General features: G+C 40.8%; 1 protein-coding gene across 3 annotated transcripts in view; it reads right to left on the reverse strand.

Annotated features, from left to right (window-relative positions):
* Positions 1-13,470, reverse strand: part of Klp68D (kinesin-like protein 68D) — a 52,416-nt gene that overhangs the window by 21,883 nt on the left and 17,063 nt on the right. For all 3 annotated transcript variants that reach the window (XM_068767108.1, XM_068767107.1, XM_068767109.1), the window contains one exon: positions 9,552-9,824. In XM_068767108.1, coding sequence (XP_068623209.1) covers positions 9,552-9,824 — 273 coding nt within the window. The remainder of the gene's footprint in view (positions 1-9,551; positions 9,825-13,470) is intronic.

Raw genomic sequence — 13,470 nt, forward strand, 5'->3', positions numbered from 1 at the left:
TATTTTCTCTCTCTTCTTTCATATTTTACTTTCTCTTTCGGTCTATTATCTATCTTTCATGCTACATTTCTACTTTCTTACCCTTTTGCTCTGTTCATCTATCATTCTTTCCTCTTTTCTTTTTACATTTTTTCATTTTACATTTTTACTTATTTTCTATAATACATTATATGTCACATTTGAGTTTTATTTTATCACATTTCTTACTGAATATTTGGATTTTTATTTCTTTGTATAACGTTTTTAACTATTTTCTTGCAACAAGCGATGAATTCTTTCCTAGTTTCTTTTTCGCTTATCAGGGAGGCTATTGTCTCCTCCCTGATTTTAACGCCAGAACAAGTGAGATTAATGTGTCGAGCAGAATTCGGTTATGAGAGCGGCCGCCGAGACCTGCAGATAAAATGAATGAATTTCGGGTGCGTCCAGCTCCCGACGCACGTATCTGAATCTCGTTTTTTCACGCACCGAGTTTTCAGCGCCGCGCGCCAATTACTTAGTGAAAGTCGCACACGCACACACGCGCACACACACGCACACGCCCGCCGCAGCTGCAGTAAAGCGTGCATCCAGAACAACCGTCAACTACATAATTACCTGTTTCGTACACACGCGTACGAATTAATTCAACTAGAATGCGCTCGAACAAATAAATCTAATGGCGTAAATTGATTAATTAAATGTTTATTTATTAACACATTCCATGCCATGCGGGGCATATACGACCCCCGCTGCACTTTCCGCTCATGTCATCTGCAGTTCTTATTGAAAACACAAAGGAATTTAAAAAATGAATTGTAGGCTCGAGTATATATAACTTCACGTCACGTATGCGCGTACGTAATGCATGTTAAAATTTATAAATTTTTCTCGCTAAATATGGCTTTGCGGTATTGAAAAAGTGTACTACGAAACGAATATATCAGAGGTTCGTTTTAAACGAATATATCAGATGTTCGTTTAAGGTAGCTCCGATCCCCAGCAAATTACAGGAAAATAGATTGCGATTGACCACATGGTAAAAACTGCCTTAAGTCTCCCACAATTCCCAAGAGGGAGAGGGCATCCAAAAGCTACGTGGAGGTCTAATATCGGAAAGGAACTGGGAACCCTTCAACTTGTGCCTTACCTTATGCAGAGACAACCCAGGATAGAGTGGCCTGGCGCAAATTGATAAGGAGACCCGACCCCAAATAAAGGGAAAAGGGAAGGAAGAAGAAGGTATTGAAAAAGTGTAACGAATATGTCTTAACACGTTCATTGCATTCTAAAACCCCTCAATTTTTGTTTTATATGACATAAATAATCGTGTCACACTCTGGAGCAAAAGCCATGATTATTCTTTGAGTATGATTGAAATTGATTCTGAAAGTAGTATAAGGGACTTATCAGTTCTCATACGCAGTACAGGAAAATTTAGTATTTGGTATTCTTTTTGAAACAACAAACTCATAGTTCTATGAAAATGACGCAGCGAGCGTGTTAAACGACTATTTTTAATTTTTAAAGTGAGGGTCTTGTTTAAATCACCGCGGCACGGGACCTCTTAATAACGTGTTACCCAAAACTACGGGACTATCCCATACGTATCTGTTGTTCAATGTCACTTGTATTCACGCAGCTCGCTGTTACGACTTGTAACATTTTCACAGTTACTAATACAATGGTCGCGTCGTGTTAAACCAATGTGTACTCGAATGTACGTACATATTTGGTTTGTTAAGTTTCGTATTTGTCTAGAACAGCAAGCCTGTTCGACCGAAGCTTGATTACCTAGACTCGACACGAATGTTCAGGCTGGTGAGAAATGCCCTGGAACGTGAACGATCACGCAATAGCAGCTGAAACAGTATTTGTCCTCTTTTATTTTTTTAAGCCAGCATACAAGTTATCTGCGGCCTTCGTGGACGTAATTAGATATTTCAAGCGAAACGAAATGCTTCAATACTTTTTTATTTAAAAATAGAATTTGGCAGCGCACACACACGTGCGGGAATATCTTTAAAGACATTAAATAGATTTGATGTACGTCTAGCGGAAAATTGTAGCAGATGATAACACTGCGCTAAAATACATAGATAGGCAGGAAAGGCGGGTAGAGATACACCAAGCGGATAAGCCTACTTCGCCTGTAGCTCTTTGCGACTGAAAACATTAGACCGGAAAGAAATGCACTTTAAAAAAGCAGTATGAGCTGTTCACATTGAAGATATTTTAGACTAGTAACATCCGAAATGACAATCTAAATGAGAAAAATTATCTCTTGTATGTTCAGATATAATAAATGCAATTGACAGAAAATTATAATAAGGGCGCAATAACCTCTGGGTTGGATAGCCGCATGTTACCCTTAGTAACGAGTGAACATTTTGAACTACGAATCCTTCACCAGTGCGTGCGATCGTTAGATGAAATTGATGATGATGTAAGGACAGAACTCTTATTGATCGACAACCTATATTTTCTATCTATTTTATATATATTTGACTCTGCTCTCCTTCGCAAGGTGTAGTTATGAAGAAGCGGAAAGAAACTCCATAACAACGCAATTTTTAAGAATCTTTAGAAACACAGATTTATACATTCACCCTTTGTTAGATATAGTCTAAATGAAACCAAAATATTCCGGCGACATCACCGCTAAAGATTCTTGTCATTTCAATATTCGTTTATTGAATAATAAGCTTTATCCGTTAATTAACTTTTAACATGCGTTTTAAATTTTGTAGAAGGTAGTCTAATATTTTGCGGAACTAAAAAATCTGATTCCGTTTATTACAAACGAATTGACTTTTTGTAGTCGAAACATTGGTACAACCAGTTTCTTACGGTGCATTGTGAATACACTATGAACGTCCGTTATTTTTTTAATTTATTACTGTTATTGTAAATGTACCAAATATTATTATAAATATATTGTGTGATCAAAGTACGAATATTGACCTATTTAAAAAAAGACGAAAACACTATCCATTTACAAAATAATTCGAAATGAAAATAAGATATGCTAGAGGTTTTCAGTAACACTTGTGGTAAGTGCTCAATTACCTCTGGCAACGCCTATATGTGCCATTTTGGCGTAATACTGTAAAACGATTGTTGATGATATTTTATACTTTGCCTAATTATTGCCAAATTGTGCTTTAGCAAAGAGGACAAATTAGTTGTTTTGAGATGATACCATATCCACTATTAGAATTTAGAACCAACTGCTCGTTTATACAGCTCTTGGGATCCGTAACCATGGCAACGCAGACAAAACACCGGCGCCGCGACGACACGCCCGCGCGGGAATCGATGCAAGTGACAGCCTTGATCGCGAGCACGGCGCCCGCGAGCCGCCCGCGTGCCGCCTGCTGCCGTGCTAGTCGACGCGGAAACAAACGGGTGCCATTTGTTGACTGATAAGCTGCGCAAAGGGTTTATGATATCTTCGTCTACTACTTACCTACATAGACATAGACATTTGCATGTAGCCCTTTATATAGGGTGGGCCATAAATTTTTGCACTTTTGAAACATGTGTAGAAATAAAAGTACAAATGCTTTTTGTTTATGATTTATTTACCGTAATTATCATTTATTAAAATTTATTTTTTAAAAATTACATCGTCGAGATGTGCTCCGTCTCGCCGTTGGCACTCCTGTAATCGACTACGTAAACTTTGGAAAACTCTATTTGCAAAAATTTTTGGCCCACCCTATAGTAAAAGATAGGAATGTGTTGAGTTTAACAGACTGAACGGAAACCAGTTGGAATAACACGGGCTGCAGATACGTCCGAGCGGATGAGGCGGCCGCAGCACCGCTGACGGCCCGCGCATTTGCGCAAGGTTACATACATTACCGCCTAAATTGTAATCGCGCCCGGCGCCACACGCAACATTACACTTTAATGCTGCACCAAAAAGTCCATTTCGGCGTGCGTATGCGCCCCGAATCACTTCATACCACACAATACGGAGTACCAATTCGTACAATAACAGCTGTCGGTTTCAAGGCACGACCGACGTATTGTGTAAATAATTTGCAAAAACTCGCTGAATCTGTTATAACTGTGATTACTTTAAACTGAGCATAAAAACAATATTGCTTAATAAATACGTCTTGAGAATAGAACACTTTTTAAGATCGTATCCGACTGAATTAAGGGTAGACCAAAGAGGGAGAGCCTCTTGGCACCCAAGGATCAGAAACCTAAATGCATTTCCACGACATTCTAAGCCTAGATCAATGCCAAGGGCCTTACAGGAGGTCCTTGCGATCAAATACTTTAACGACCGCACGTCAAGCACAGATATTTATCATACATTATTCCTTTTAAGTATAATTCATACTAATATGTATTATCTCTCTAACATTTGCTACCTTCAAGTCTATTCCTTTGTGCAGTGATTTCTTTGTTACCGGTAGGCCGAGCCGATAGGTTGTTTCTGTTGTATACATAAATGCCTTCGTTTTTGTATCGTGTACAAAGTTTGTAAATACGTATTTGTCTGCATAAACACAGTGAATGCTGTTTTTAGCAACTTTGATGTTTCATCTGATTTTTCCTGTATTTAGTTTCGTCATAAATATTGTAAAAAGAACAACTTTGTGTTTAATACATTAACATAAAACCATTGAATGAATATAGAGCAAGTCTAGACTTTTTTTAACTTTTTAATACATTGCTAGCAATGTATTAAAAAGTTCAGATCCAAACAAATCTGTGATAGCAAAAAAAAAGATAAAGATTGGAAAATAAAAATGTACCTAGCCACCTAAGAGTAAAAAAGATGAGGAAAGGAAAGCGATGAAGGCAAGAAGGAATGAAAGAACAAAAATTGCAAGATGTTGTGAAGGATAAGAGGAAAGAATAAAAGAAAATGAGAAGTATGAAAGTGAGTGTCGAATAAAGACAAAACTCTGAAAAAATTATGTGTAAATAAAGTGCCTGTCTCAAACTAGATAGGGGGTACGAGAGGCTCCCAATAGCGGGGGCCATTAAAAAAAAACTTATTAAAAGTCTCCATCGGCTGCAATGCAGTCTTTAAACCGCTGCGGCCAGGCATCAATAGCAGCACGCACTCTGTTGGAAAATTGGTCGTTGCTAATCATACGATTAACTTATACGGGTTGTTTTAGAGGCTTCAAATTATCATGACGTTTAGAGCAAAGCTTCAGATTCAGATCAGGACAAGATGACGGCCAGTCTTCAGTTCAGATAAAGTCCGGAACATTTGTATGTAACCAAGATTGAGCGGATAGACCTCTATGACCCGGCGCCGTCTTGCTGTAAGGACCACTCTACATGGAGTTTTTCCGTCACATCCCTTTGATTTTCTTTTTTTAATTTTATCAATAAAGAAATGACCAGTGCGTCTCTTATAGGCTGCAATTCCCAAGCCATCTTTTAAAACATGTGACATGGTTCTAAGTGCTATCTTCGGCTTACGAACAACATTTTTCGCATTTTTTTCCCTACTCGTTTGATCGCCTTTTTCGTACGAAAACTACGTGATCGGCCAGATCTTTTTCTGTCACAAACTGATTTTTTCGTACCTACATTATGTCACGCGATCGCTGCGATTCGTTTTTTTTTTCTCACTCTACTCTCTTCTAACATTGCAAAATATTTCACAATATATTGGCGCGAAAATACGAAAACACAATGAACAAACATACCGAAATGACAGATTCCAAATTCAAAAGAAAAAATCTTTATAATTTTTTATTATAACAGTTATGGGCTTATTAACTAAATATATTAACGCATTTGGTGAAAATTACATCCTTCACGATCTGATGAGCAAATCTACCAGCTGGTAATGAGCAGCTGTTGGTACCACGTGGTCCGGACGTGCCCGGCGAGCTGACCACGTGCGGCTACCCGTTGGTATATACTCTCGCCGGTTAGTTTGGACCGGCCTAAATGTACACGGCGTATTATTAGCAACGAGATAAATGCGGGAATCCGCCTAGATGCGCACAGGCCGATGTGTTTAAATATAAATTCAAGGACTTTCTTGCAGTTACCTTCTCTGTACGCCGCGGCAAGAAATACTTCTTTAGGTGGAACATTGCAGGCTATCCACAGGGTCCGCCGAGACCTGTGCAGACAAAATTTCTGCGGTGCGACATTTTAGCTCAGTGTCCTTGTTTTTTCTTTTTGACAGCAGCAGTAGCGGTCACAGGTGTTGCTGCACGACTCTCCTCACAGTCCTTAACCATCTCTCCCTCTCCGAGGCACTTCGCACGTAGAGATTCAGGGAAGATGTCACGAGGTCACCGCTTGATATGCAGGTCCGCCTAGGTTGCTTCCTACCGGTCTTATTGGAAACACATGGAGACTGCCCATGTCCAACAAAACTTGACTGATTTCGAATCTTGAACCATTTACTGTACCCTGAATAACTAAATTTAAAAGTGAATTGCAGAGAGGAATTGCATTATCTTGAACGACTGAAGAATAGAGATTTGATTGCGAAGCGGACTCCATGACATCTTAACTGTTATTCTCCAACACCATACTTGCAAGGCATCAATGCGTTTCTGTTCTTTTTTAACCGTCTACGTTTCTGCTTAAAGCAACACTTGAAACTTTAAAACGATAAAATTTCCATTGTTTACCTCATTATCGGGTTATATTTCATGGATGTGTGTGTTTCGAGTCGTTAAGAATAAACAAATTCCTGGTCCAAAGGCAATAATAACAGAGTGTACTAGAAATCAAACTTTGGCCCGGAGCCCTGGACTACCGAGTGAAAGTCATGCGATAGCGGGTTGGGGAAGAATTGAAAGAAAGCAGATAACGTTAAACAGTTCGTGTACGACCGCCCCTCGTTAAATCTTTACTTTTACTTTTGAAGATGCGACCGGAGCGGCCGAGGCGTGTGCGACAACGCGTGTCGCGCAGAGTCGCCAAGCGATCCGTGCACACTGCACTTGCCAATCCTACGATGATCCCCAAACCAGATCTTCTCAAAGGTCTCACTGAGCTCGAGCTTGGACTTGAACATGAGGAAATTTATAATTTAGAATATAACTTAATAAACAATGAAGGGTATTAGAAACACCCATCAATGAACTGGTGCAAGTGTGCGGAAACAGGAAGACAAATGTGTCATATGGTAATGACAAAACATATGTCGAGGGCGTGACACACGGGCACACACTTGTAGTTCGTTAATGAGGCGTGAAATTGTCTACATCGACAGACCTTACCTACCTTACGGATGACGGCAAGACGAAAGGCACACGGCCCGTTGACATGTTTTACTGAATACTTTAATTCCGATTCATTTCTAAAACGAACGCCTTCACTCATTGTTCTCCTTCGGGAGTTCATAAATCTTTAGCGCTTAGTTAAAAAAGGGAAGGCCAACATTCAAATATCTACAGCGTTCACCTTGACGACCGTGTTGATCGTCAAAATTTCCGCATTTGGATTTCAGATCACCCACGTGTGACCGTCGATAAACAAATGCATCAGCAATGATGACTCATTTGGAGCGGATTTTGGGCTGAAGGTACAACTGGACCATATTTCATCAGGTTCTCCCACGAAAACCACAATTTTTCGTCTTGCGTAGGTGCGAGCGATATCGCAAGTTTACGAAGACCGGGAACTATACTATCAACAAGAGATTAACGAAAAAATTTCAGCGGACGGGCGCCGTTGTAAACAAAACTACTTAACCGTCGATCACAGCGAGTTAAAACATCAAACCAACAAAAATTAAAAATTCCTGCGACAGTGTAAAGGGTAAAAAATGATAACAGCTCGCTACTAAAAATACAAACTGAAAGCTTAAACGACACTGTCGTGAGCTCTTCTTATATCTCTTGTATACCCGTCATAATTTGAATAATTAAATTTTAGGTTGTCGAGAGCTGTATGCCGGCTGCTTCCAATGGGTCTTATTGAAATTATATGAGAAAGTCCAATGTCCGGCATTGAACGTCAATTTAATTCTTGTATCTATCATTAGGGAATCTTTTATCATTCTTTTATTGACGTAAATTGCAAACGATTCAAAGTGGAAAATAATGTTAATATACAGATACAAAAATGAAGTAATTGCGGTTTTGTAAGCGATGCTAAAATTGTAGGTATTGCGTAAATATGTTTTAAAAAATGAGTGCGGATTGGGAAACCGCTGCTTAGTTTGCAACGGCGGACGACGGACTGTAACGAGAGGCGCGCGATGCCCTGGAGCGGCATCGCTTGCGCACGCGCATGCAGTCGTTCAACTAGTGAGCCATTGTTGGTTTTCGCGGAACCTGTGCCAGATGACTCACTTCCGCTTCTATTGTTTACTTTTACATAAAACCTTACAAACAGAGCTATCTTGATAACAATAAGTCTCGTCAGAGCACAGGCGCCAACATTTAGCTGCAACAGTTACGTACCTGCTGGTGTATTCAAGTTATTCGTCACAACTACGATAAGCTCGCGTTTAGATTCTTCGCCTCAGCCTTCGTTGGCAAATACACTCTAATCATGTTTGCTCTGAAACTTGACTAATAAAACTTAACGCAGGGACTGAACTGGCCACTCTACTTCTACGTTCTAAACAATTGTTGGTGTTGCTAACTTTATCACTCGTTCATCTAATTTTTCCTTCATTTCCACAAGAATGAGCATAACAAATAAGAAGACGACCTTTGCCTTTTACAACATACAAAACATTTATATTTCAAATCCGTAAACCGATGCCTTTTAGCGTTATGAATCGCCAACAAATGATTCCTGCTATAGCAGGGCGAACATAAGTCAGTTCAGATTACAGTTACTCGGTCAGTTCAGCGACAAAGTGCTAACGTTTAGCACTTGCACTTTAACCCGCACGTTTATCACTTTGTGTAAACGTTTGTGTTGTTCACAAAGCAAACACAATAAATGTGTACCGACCAACACGCGAGTCCGCTGTTGACACAAAGAATCGCAACGCTAGTCGGTGCCACATTTGTGTGTAAACAAAAAAACGACTGAAGGTCTAAATACGTTAGATTCGAATTGATCAATATCACACAGCAAAACTTTATAGTACCGCAAGGTTATGTATTGTCACCTCTACTCGTTATTACGTATTAGACAATATTTTAAGTTAAAAGTGAATGTACGCGCTGTAAATACCGTCAGATATGCTCACGAAATCGTCTCCTAACAGATACCTTTGAAGGTATACCAAAGTTATAAAAAAAACATTTAGAAGTTCGAAATATCGTGAACGGATGGGGAATCCTTTGACAGCGTTTCAGAATGTAAGCAAGGGAATAAGATTTTACGCTCAACAAAAATTCGAAAACTGCGGCAATTCGGACGAGTAATGCTTTACGAGATATACTAGCTTCAACAGCTATTAACAATAAACTCCGTGGAAAGAAAATTTTTTAACAGAAATCGCTCGTCGTCTGTATACTTACTTTACTCTATGTATTCAATTTTTTAGCTTAAGGCATTATTGGACAAAATAAGCACCAGGGCTGTTCATAACTGTACCCTCAACTATAGTCAACCTGAGAGAGGAGGTGGCACCGCAAGAGAATAACTGTGACAGCGCTTACCTGGCCGCGTATGGTGAGCTTCTTGCAATCTTTGGAGAGCAGGTCGCGCACGTCCTCGAGGTAGAGCTCCACGTAGGAGCAGGAGACGAGGTGCGTGACGTCGGGCGAGGCGGTGTTCTCGATGTGCGCCCACAGGTGACGGAAGGCGCGCGGGATGACGCCCTCGTCCTCCGGCGTGCCCTCCATGGTGTGCGTCTTGCCCGTGCCCGTCTGCCCGTACGCGAACACGCACCCGTTGAACCCGTCCAGCACCGACGCCACCAGCGGCCGCACCTGTGCGCCAGACAAAACTTTTTTGAAGAGATCGATAGTTGACTAGATAAGGACAGCCTGCTTGGGTTGATTTTGTTTGAAGGTCACAACGCCAAACACTGAACTCTGACCGAATCAGTCTTTTTATGCACACATCTCTTTCTCTGTCTCGCATGATGTTAAGCAAACATGGTCTACGTTAGTACAAGCTTGTCTAGAATATACCTATTCACTCTAGACTTCCAAGTTATAACTTCCCGGAGACAACGACGTCGGTAAGAAGCTTGGCTGTTCGAAATATGAAAGTAGCAACAAAACGCTTAGTTCGTGTTAAAGTGATTTCGACAGTGCATGCATGTCTTGAATCCGTGCGTTTCGATATCCGATGGAAGAAAGGAGATGAAGAAATCAAGTCTTGTAACTCCGCGCACTGTATCTATCGTATATGGTTGAAGCCTTTGCCACGCACATGGCACCAAAACTGCGCCAATGCAATAAGGTACATTCGGCCGGATTTTTATAATTTCTCTTTGAAATATTTTCACTGCCATAACATGCCCAGGTGTCACTCTTGTTCCGACTCACAACCCGTCTTTGACACCCACCACGCTACAGCGAAAACTTCGTTCGACTTTAATTTATAACTAGCTGTGCCTGCGACTTCGTCTGCGTGGAATTTTACAAAAATATTGCATTATGTACTTTATTGGTTGAAGAATTTTTTAAAAGTTTTTTATAAAAGTAGCCTTAGATACTCATTACATCAGCTCTCTGCCAGAATAAGTCTCGTCTAAATTGGTCCAGCCATTTAAGAGATTAGCCGGAACAGATGAACAGATAGATACCAACATTAAAACAGATGTAATTTTGTACGTGGATTCATATGTATATAGTAAAGAAATTTTAAAATAACAAACAGACACTCCCGTTTTATTTATTTGTATAGATACGAAATCTAATATATGGTGGTGATTGGTTAGATGTATCAGCAGAATCATCCGCCAACTGGATAACGCATTAAGGACAGGAGGCTTTGAGACGAAATGTGACCTCGGCAAAACATCTGTAGCACCAGATGATTTATCACTCGCATTCGAGGATGAAATGACCATTACTATGTTACATATTAAATCAAGCCTATTTCAACACAGTCTCATATCAAAATTATTATTTTTAAAGTTTTTAGTTATAGGCTTGGTTTGCAATTTTTTTATTCCCGACTGCGTGTGCGCGTGCGCACGTGACGTCACGGCGCGCGCCATGTGCGCGTGAGTCAACGCGCGCTATGACGTGTGACGCACTATATTTAGTAAACAGCGACAATCTCGTCGCCGCGGGCAACGTTGCACCAAACTCAATTACACCTAATTACATGTTAATAGTTTATTTACTATCAACATAAAATACTAAATAAGGATAATAATCGTAATCCAATGGTTCCCATATAAGATACATATAAAGTATATTGTACACAATATAATAATATTTACATCCTACGACTGAAATATTAACGAAAACTTTATTTATAATAGTGAAAAATTAAAACAATATACTTGCATAAATTTTAATTTAATTTATTATGAATGCCATATGCAGTTTATAAATATACTTCCAAATTTTGTACGAAAATCCTTGAAAACTATAATAAAACTATTGTCACAGACAATGTACAGAGATTTAAGTATAGGTACTCATAACTCAATAGTTTTATTATGGGAACGAAAAATGGTTGAAAAGCCCTGTCCTGAACATTTGGATACATCTTATATCGCCATCTGAAGAAGATTCACTACCAGTAGGGCTCTTGATGTTCCACGTCATAGTACTGCAAGTTCCGACTTTCTATTATATTCTAGATTTTCGTTCTTTTACTGAATCTTGACTTTCATCATCATAGGCCTCCCCCGACATAGTTTTAATAGAACAGGTCTTAAGCAGCTTGCTTCTGTTGTCTTCCGACACCCACACCACGGTCATCTGGTCATTTTGTTGACGGCTGTTGTACGCTCCGCTTGCCTGTGGTCTGCACTTCGAAACTTAAAGGTCCACTCGGCCATCTGTTCTGAGCGCTATGCAGCTTGCTTACTCCTGCTTCCACTTGCCAATCTCCAACTTTTTGTCTTTGGATACAATTCACAGTATTGCTTATATTCTTCTGTACACGCGGTTCGGTTCCTGAGAATTAGCACCAGCGTTCTGCGAGTGCCCTAATACCACACTGTGATAATGGTATATCCCCCATAGATATCTTTGGGGAAGGCCCATGGCTTGCAGAGGGCGTCTTTAGACTGAAACGACACCCGCATTCCACACAACTTTATACGTTAGTTCATAACTTCAGTGAGTAATCGTATAGGATACATATCACCGCGCCACATGCATCCCGGTAGATATTATAACAGAGCGGTTACACAGAAGGTTCATCTTTAAGGAATGCATGATGCATCTTGTATACGCGAAGGTGTCAGTGGGCGGGGATGCGCCCATGAATGAACACGCACGACTGTGTACACGAATTATATAAATGAATGTTTATTTAGTTGCGCAACGCGGTGGCAGCTGTGCGCTGTCGGGAGCTTGCGCCGCGCTCGGTACGCCCGAAACATGAAAAACAAACTCGTGCGGTGTAAGAGGCCGATAACAGGCCTCCTCGAACAAAGCCCCATAAAGCCGCGCCGGGGTCCAATAACAGTTTTCGATTAAGAAACGATGGGGTTGTCCGTGGACTGTTTCCTGAGAAACTATTACTTGGGCTCCAATACAACAGTGCTACTTAAAACACACACATATTTACATCACGGCGCCCTTCCAAATTACTGATTTCAACCACCGAAGGGGTTTCAGAGGGTAAGAAACTATATAAAACAGTTCTCACCCCATGACATGGCATTTTTAGGTCATAAAATATTATTCACACCGTAACGGAGGGCGCTGAAAGCGAGTGAACTGGTCGAACACACGGCAGCACCAGCACAGATAACACAGTATGATGGTACTGCCATTCCCTCCAGCTCCCATGATCGTGCCCGTCACCCGGCATACGGAGCGATCTCGGGAGAGGCAGCCCATACTTGCATTAGGGCTCCTTACAAATCTCTACTCCGTCCCTTCCCATGTACATCGCTCCCGGGCTTTTAGGTTTCAATTCGCTTCCCAGTAAGAAAAGGATCAATATTTAGTTCAGGAGTTATGTTACATGAAGATGCCCCGTGGAGGGGTGAAACACGTGTTGAGTAATTTGGCGGTAGCGGTTGTGTGATTTTTCATTGTTTGCCGCATACGCATTTATCAGCGGGCTGGCGGTGCACTTTATTGCACGACTACCACTGCATGTGCGGAAGTGGCTAAATATTGGTCCTTTTCTTACTTAGGATGGACTTCCACGAGGTAACGCCTGATTCCATTAAATAAATTCGCTCCCGTTCTTCAGCTACTTGTGCGCAAACACTCTCCGCCACTTGACTCCTTCTGTACCGTTTACCATCTCCAGACGGTAGACCGGTCCTTCGCCTCATCTGTTCCGTCCGTGCAGCATCTCCCGACGCTTCTCTTCGTAATCGCCAGCGGGAAGGCGCATTAACCTTATTGTCATATGAACGCCGACATAAACATTCGTCGAACTCTCTGTCTGAACATATACGGGCCCCATTGTTAACGTACATTCAAG

This window comes from Battus philenor, unplaced genomic scaffold (genome assembly GCF_028537555.1).
Source record: "Battus philenor isolate CCGP_79_NKW_IND1 unplaced genomic scaffold, ilBatPhil1.0.hap1 SCAF_22, whole genome shotgun sequence".
NCBI lineage: Eukaryota > Metazoa > Arthropoda > Insecta > Lepidoptera > Papilionidae > Battus > Battus philenor.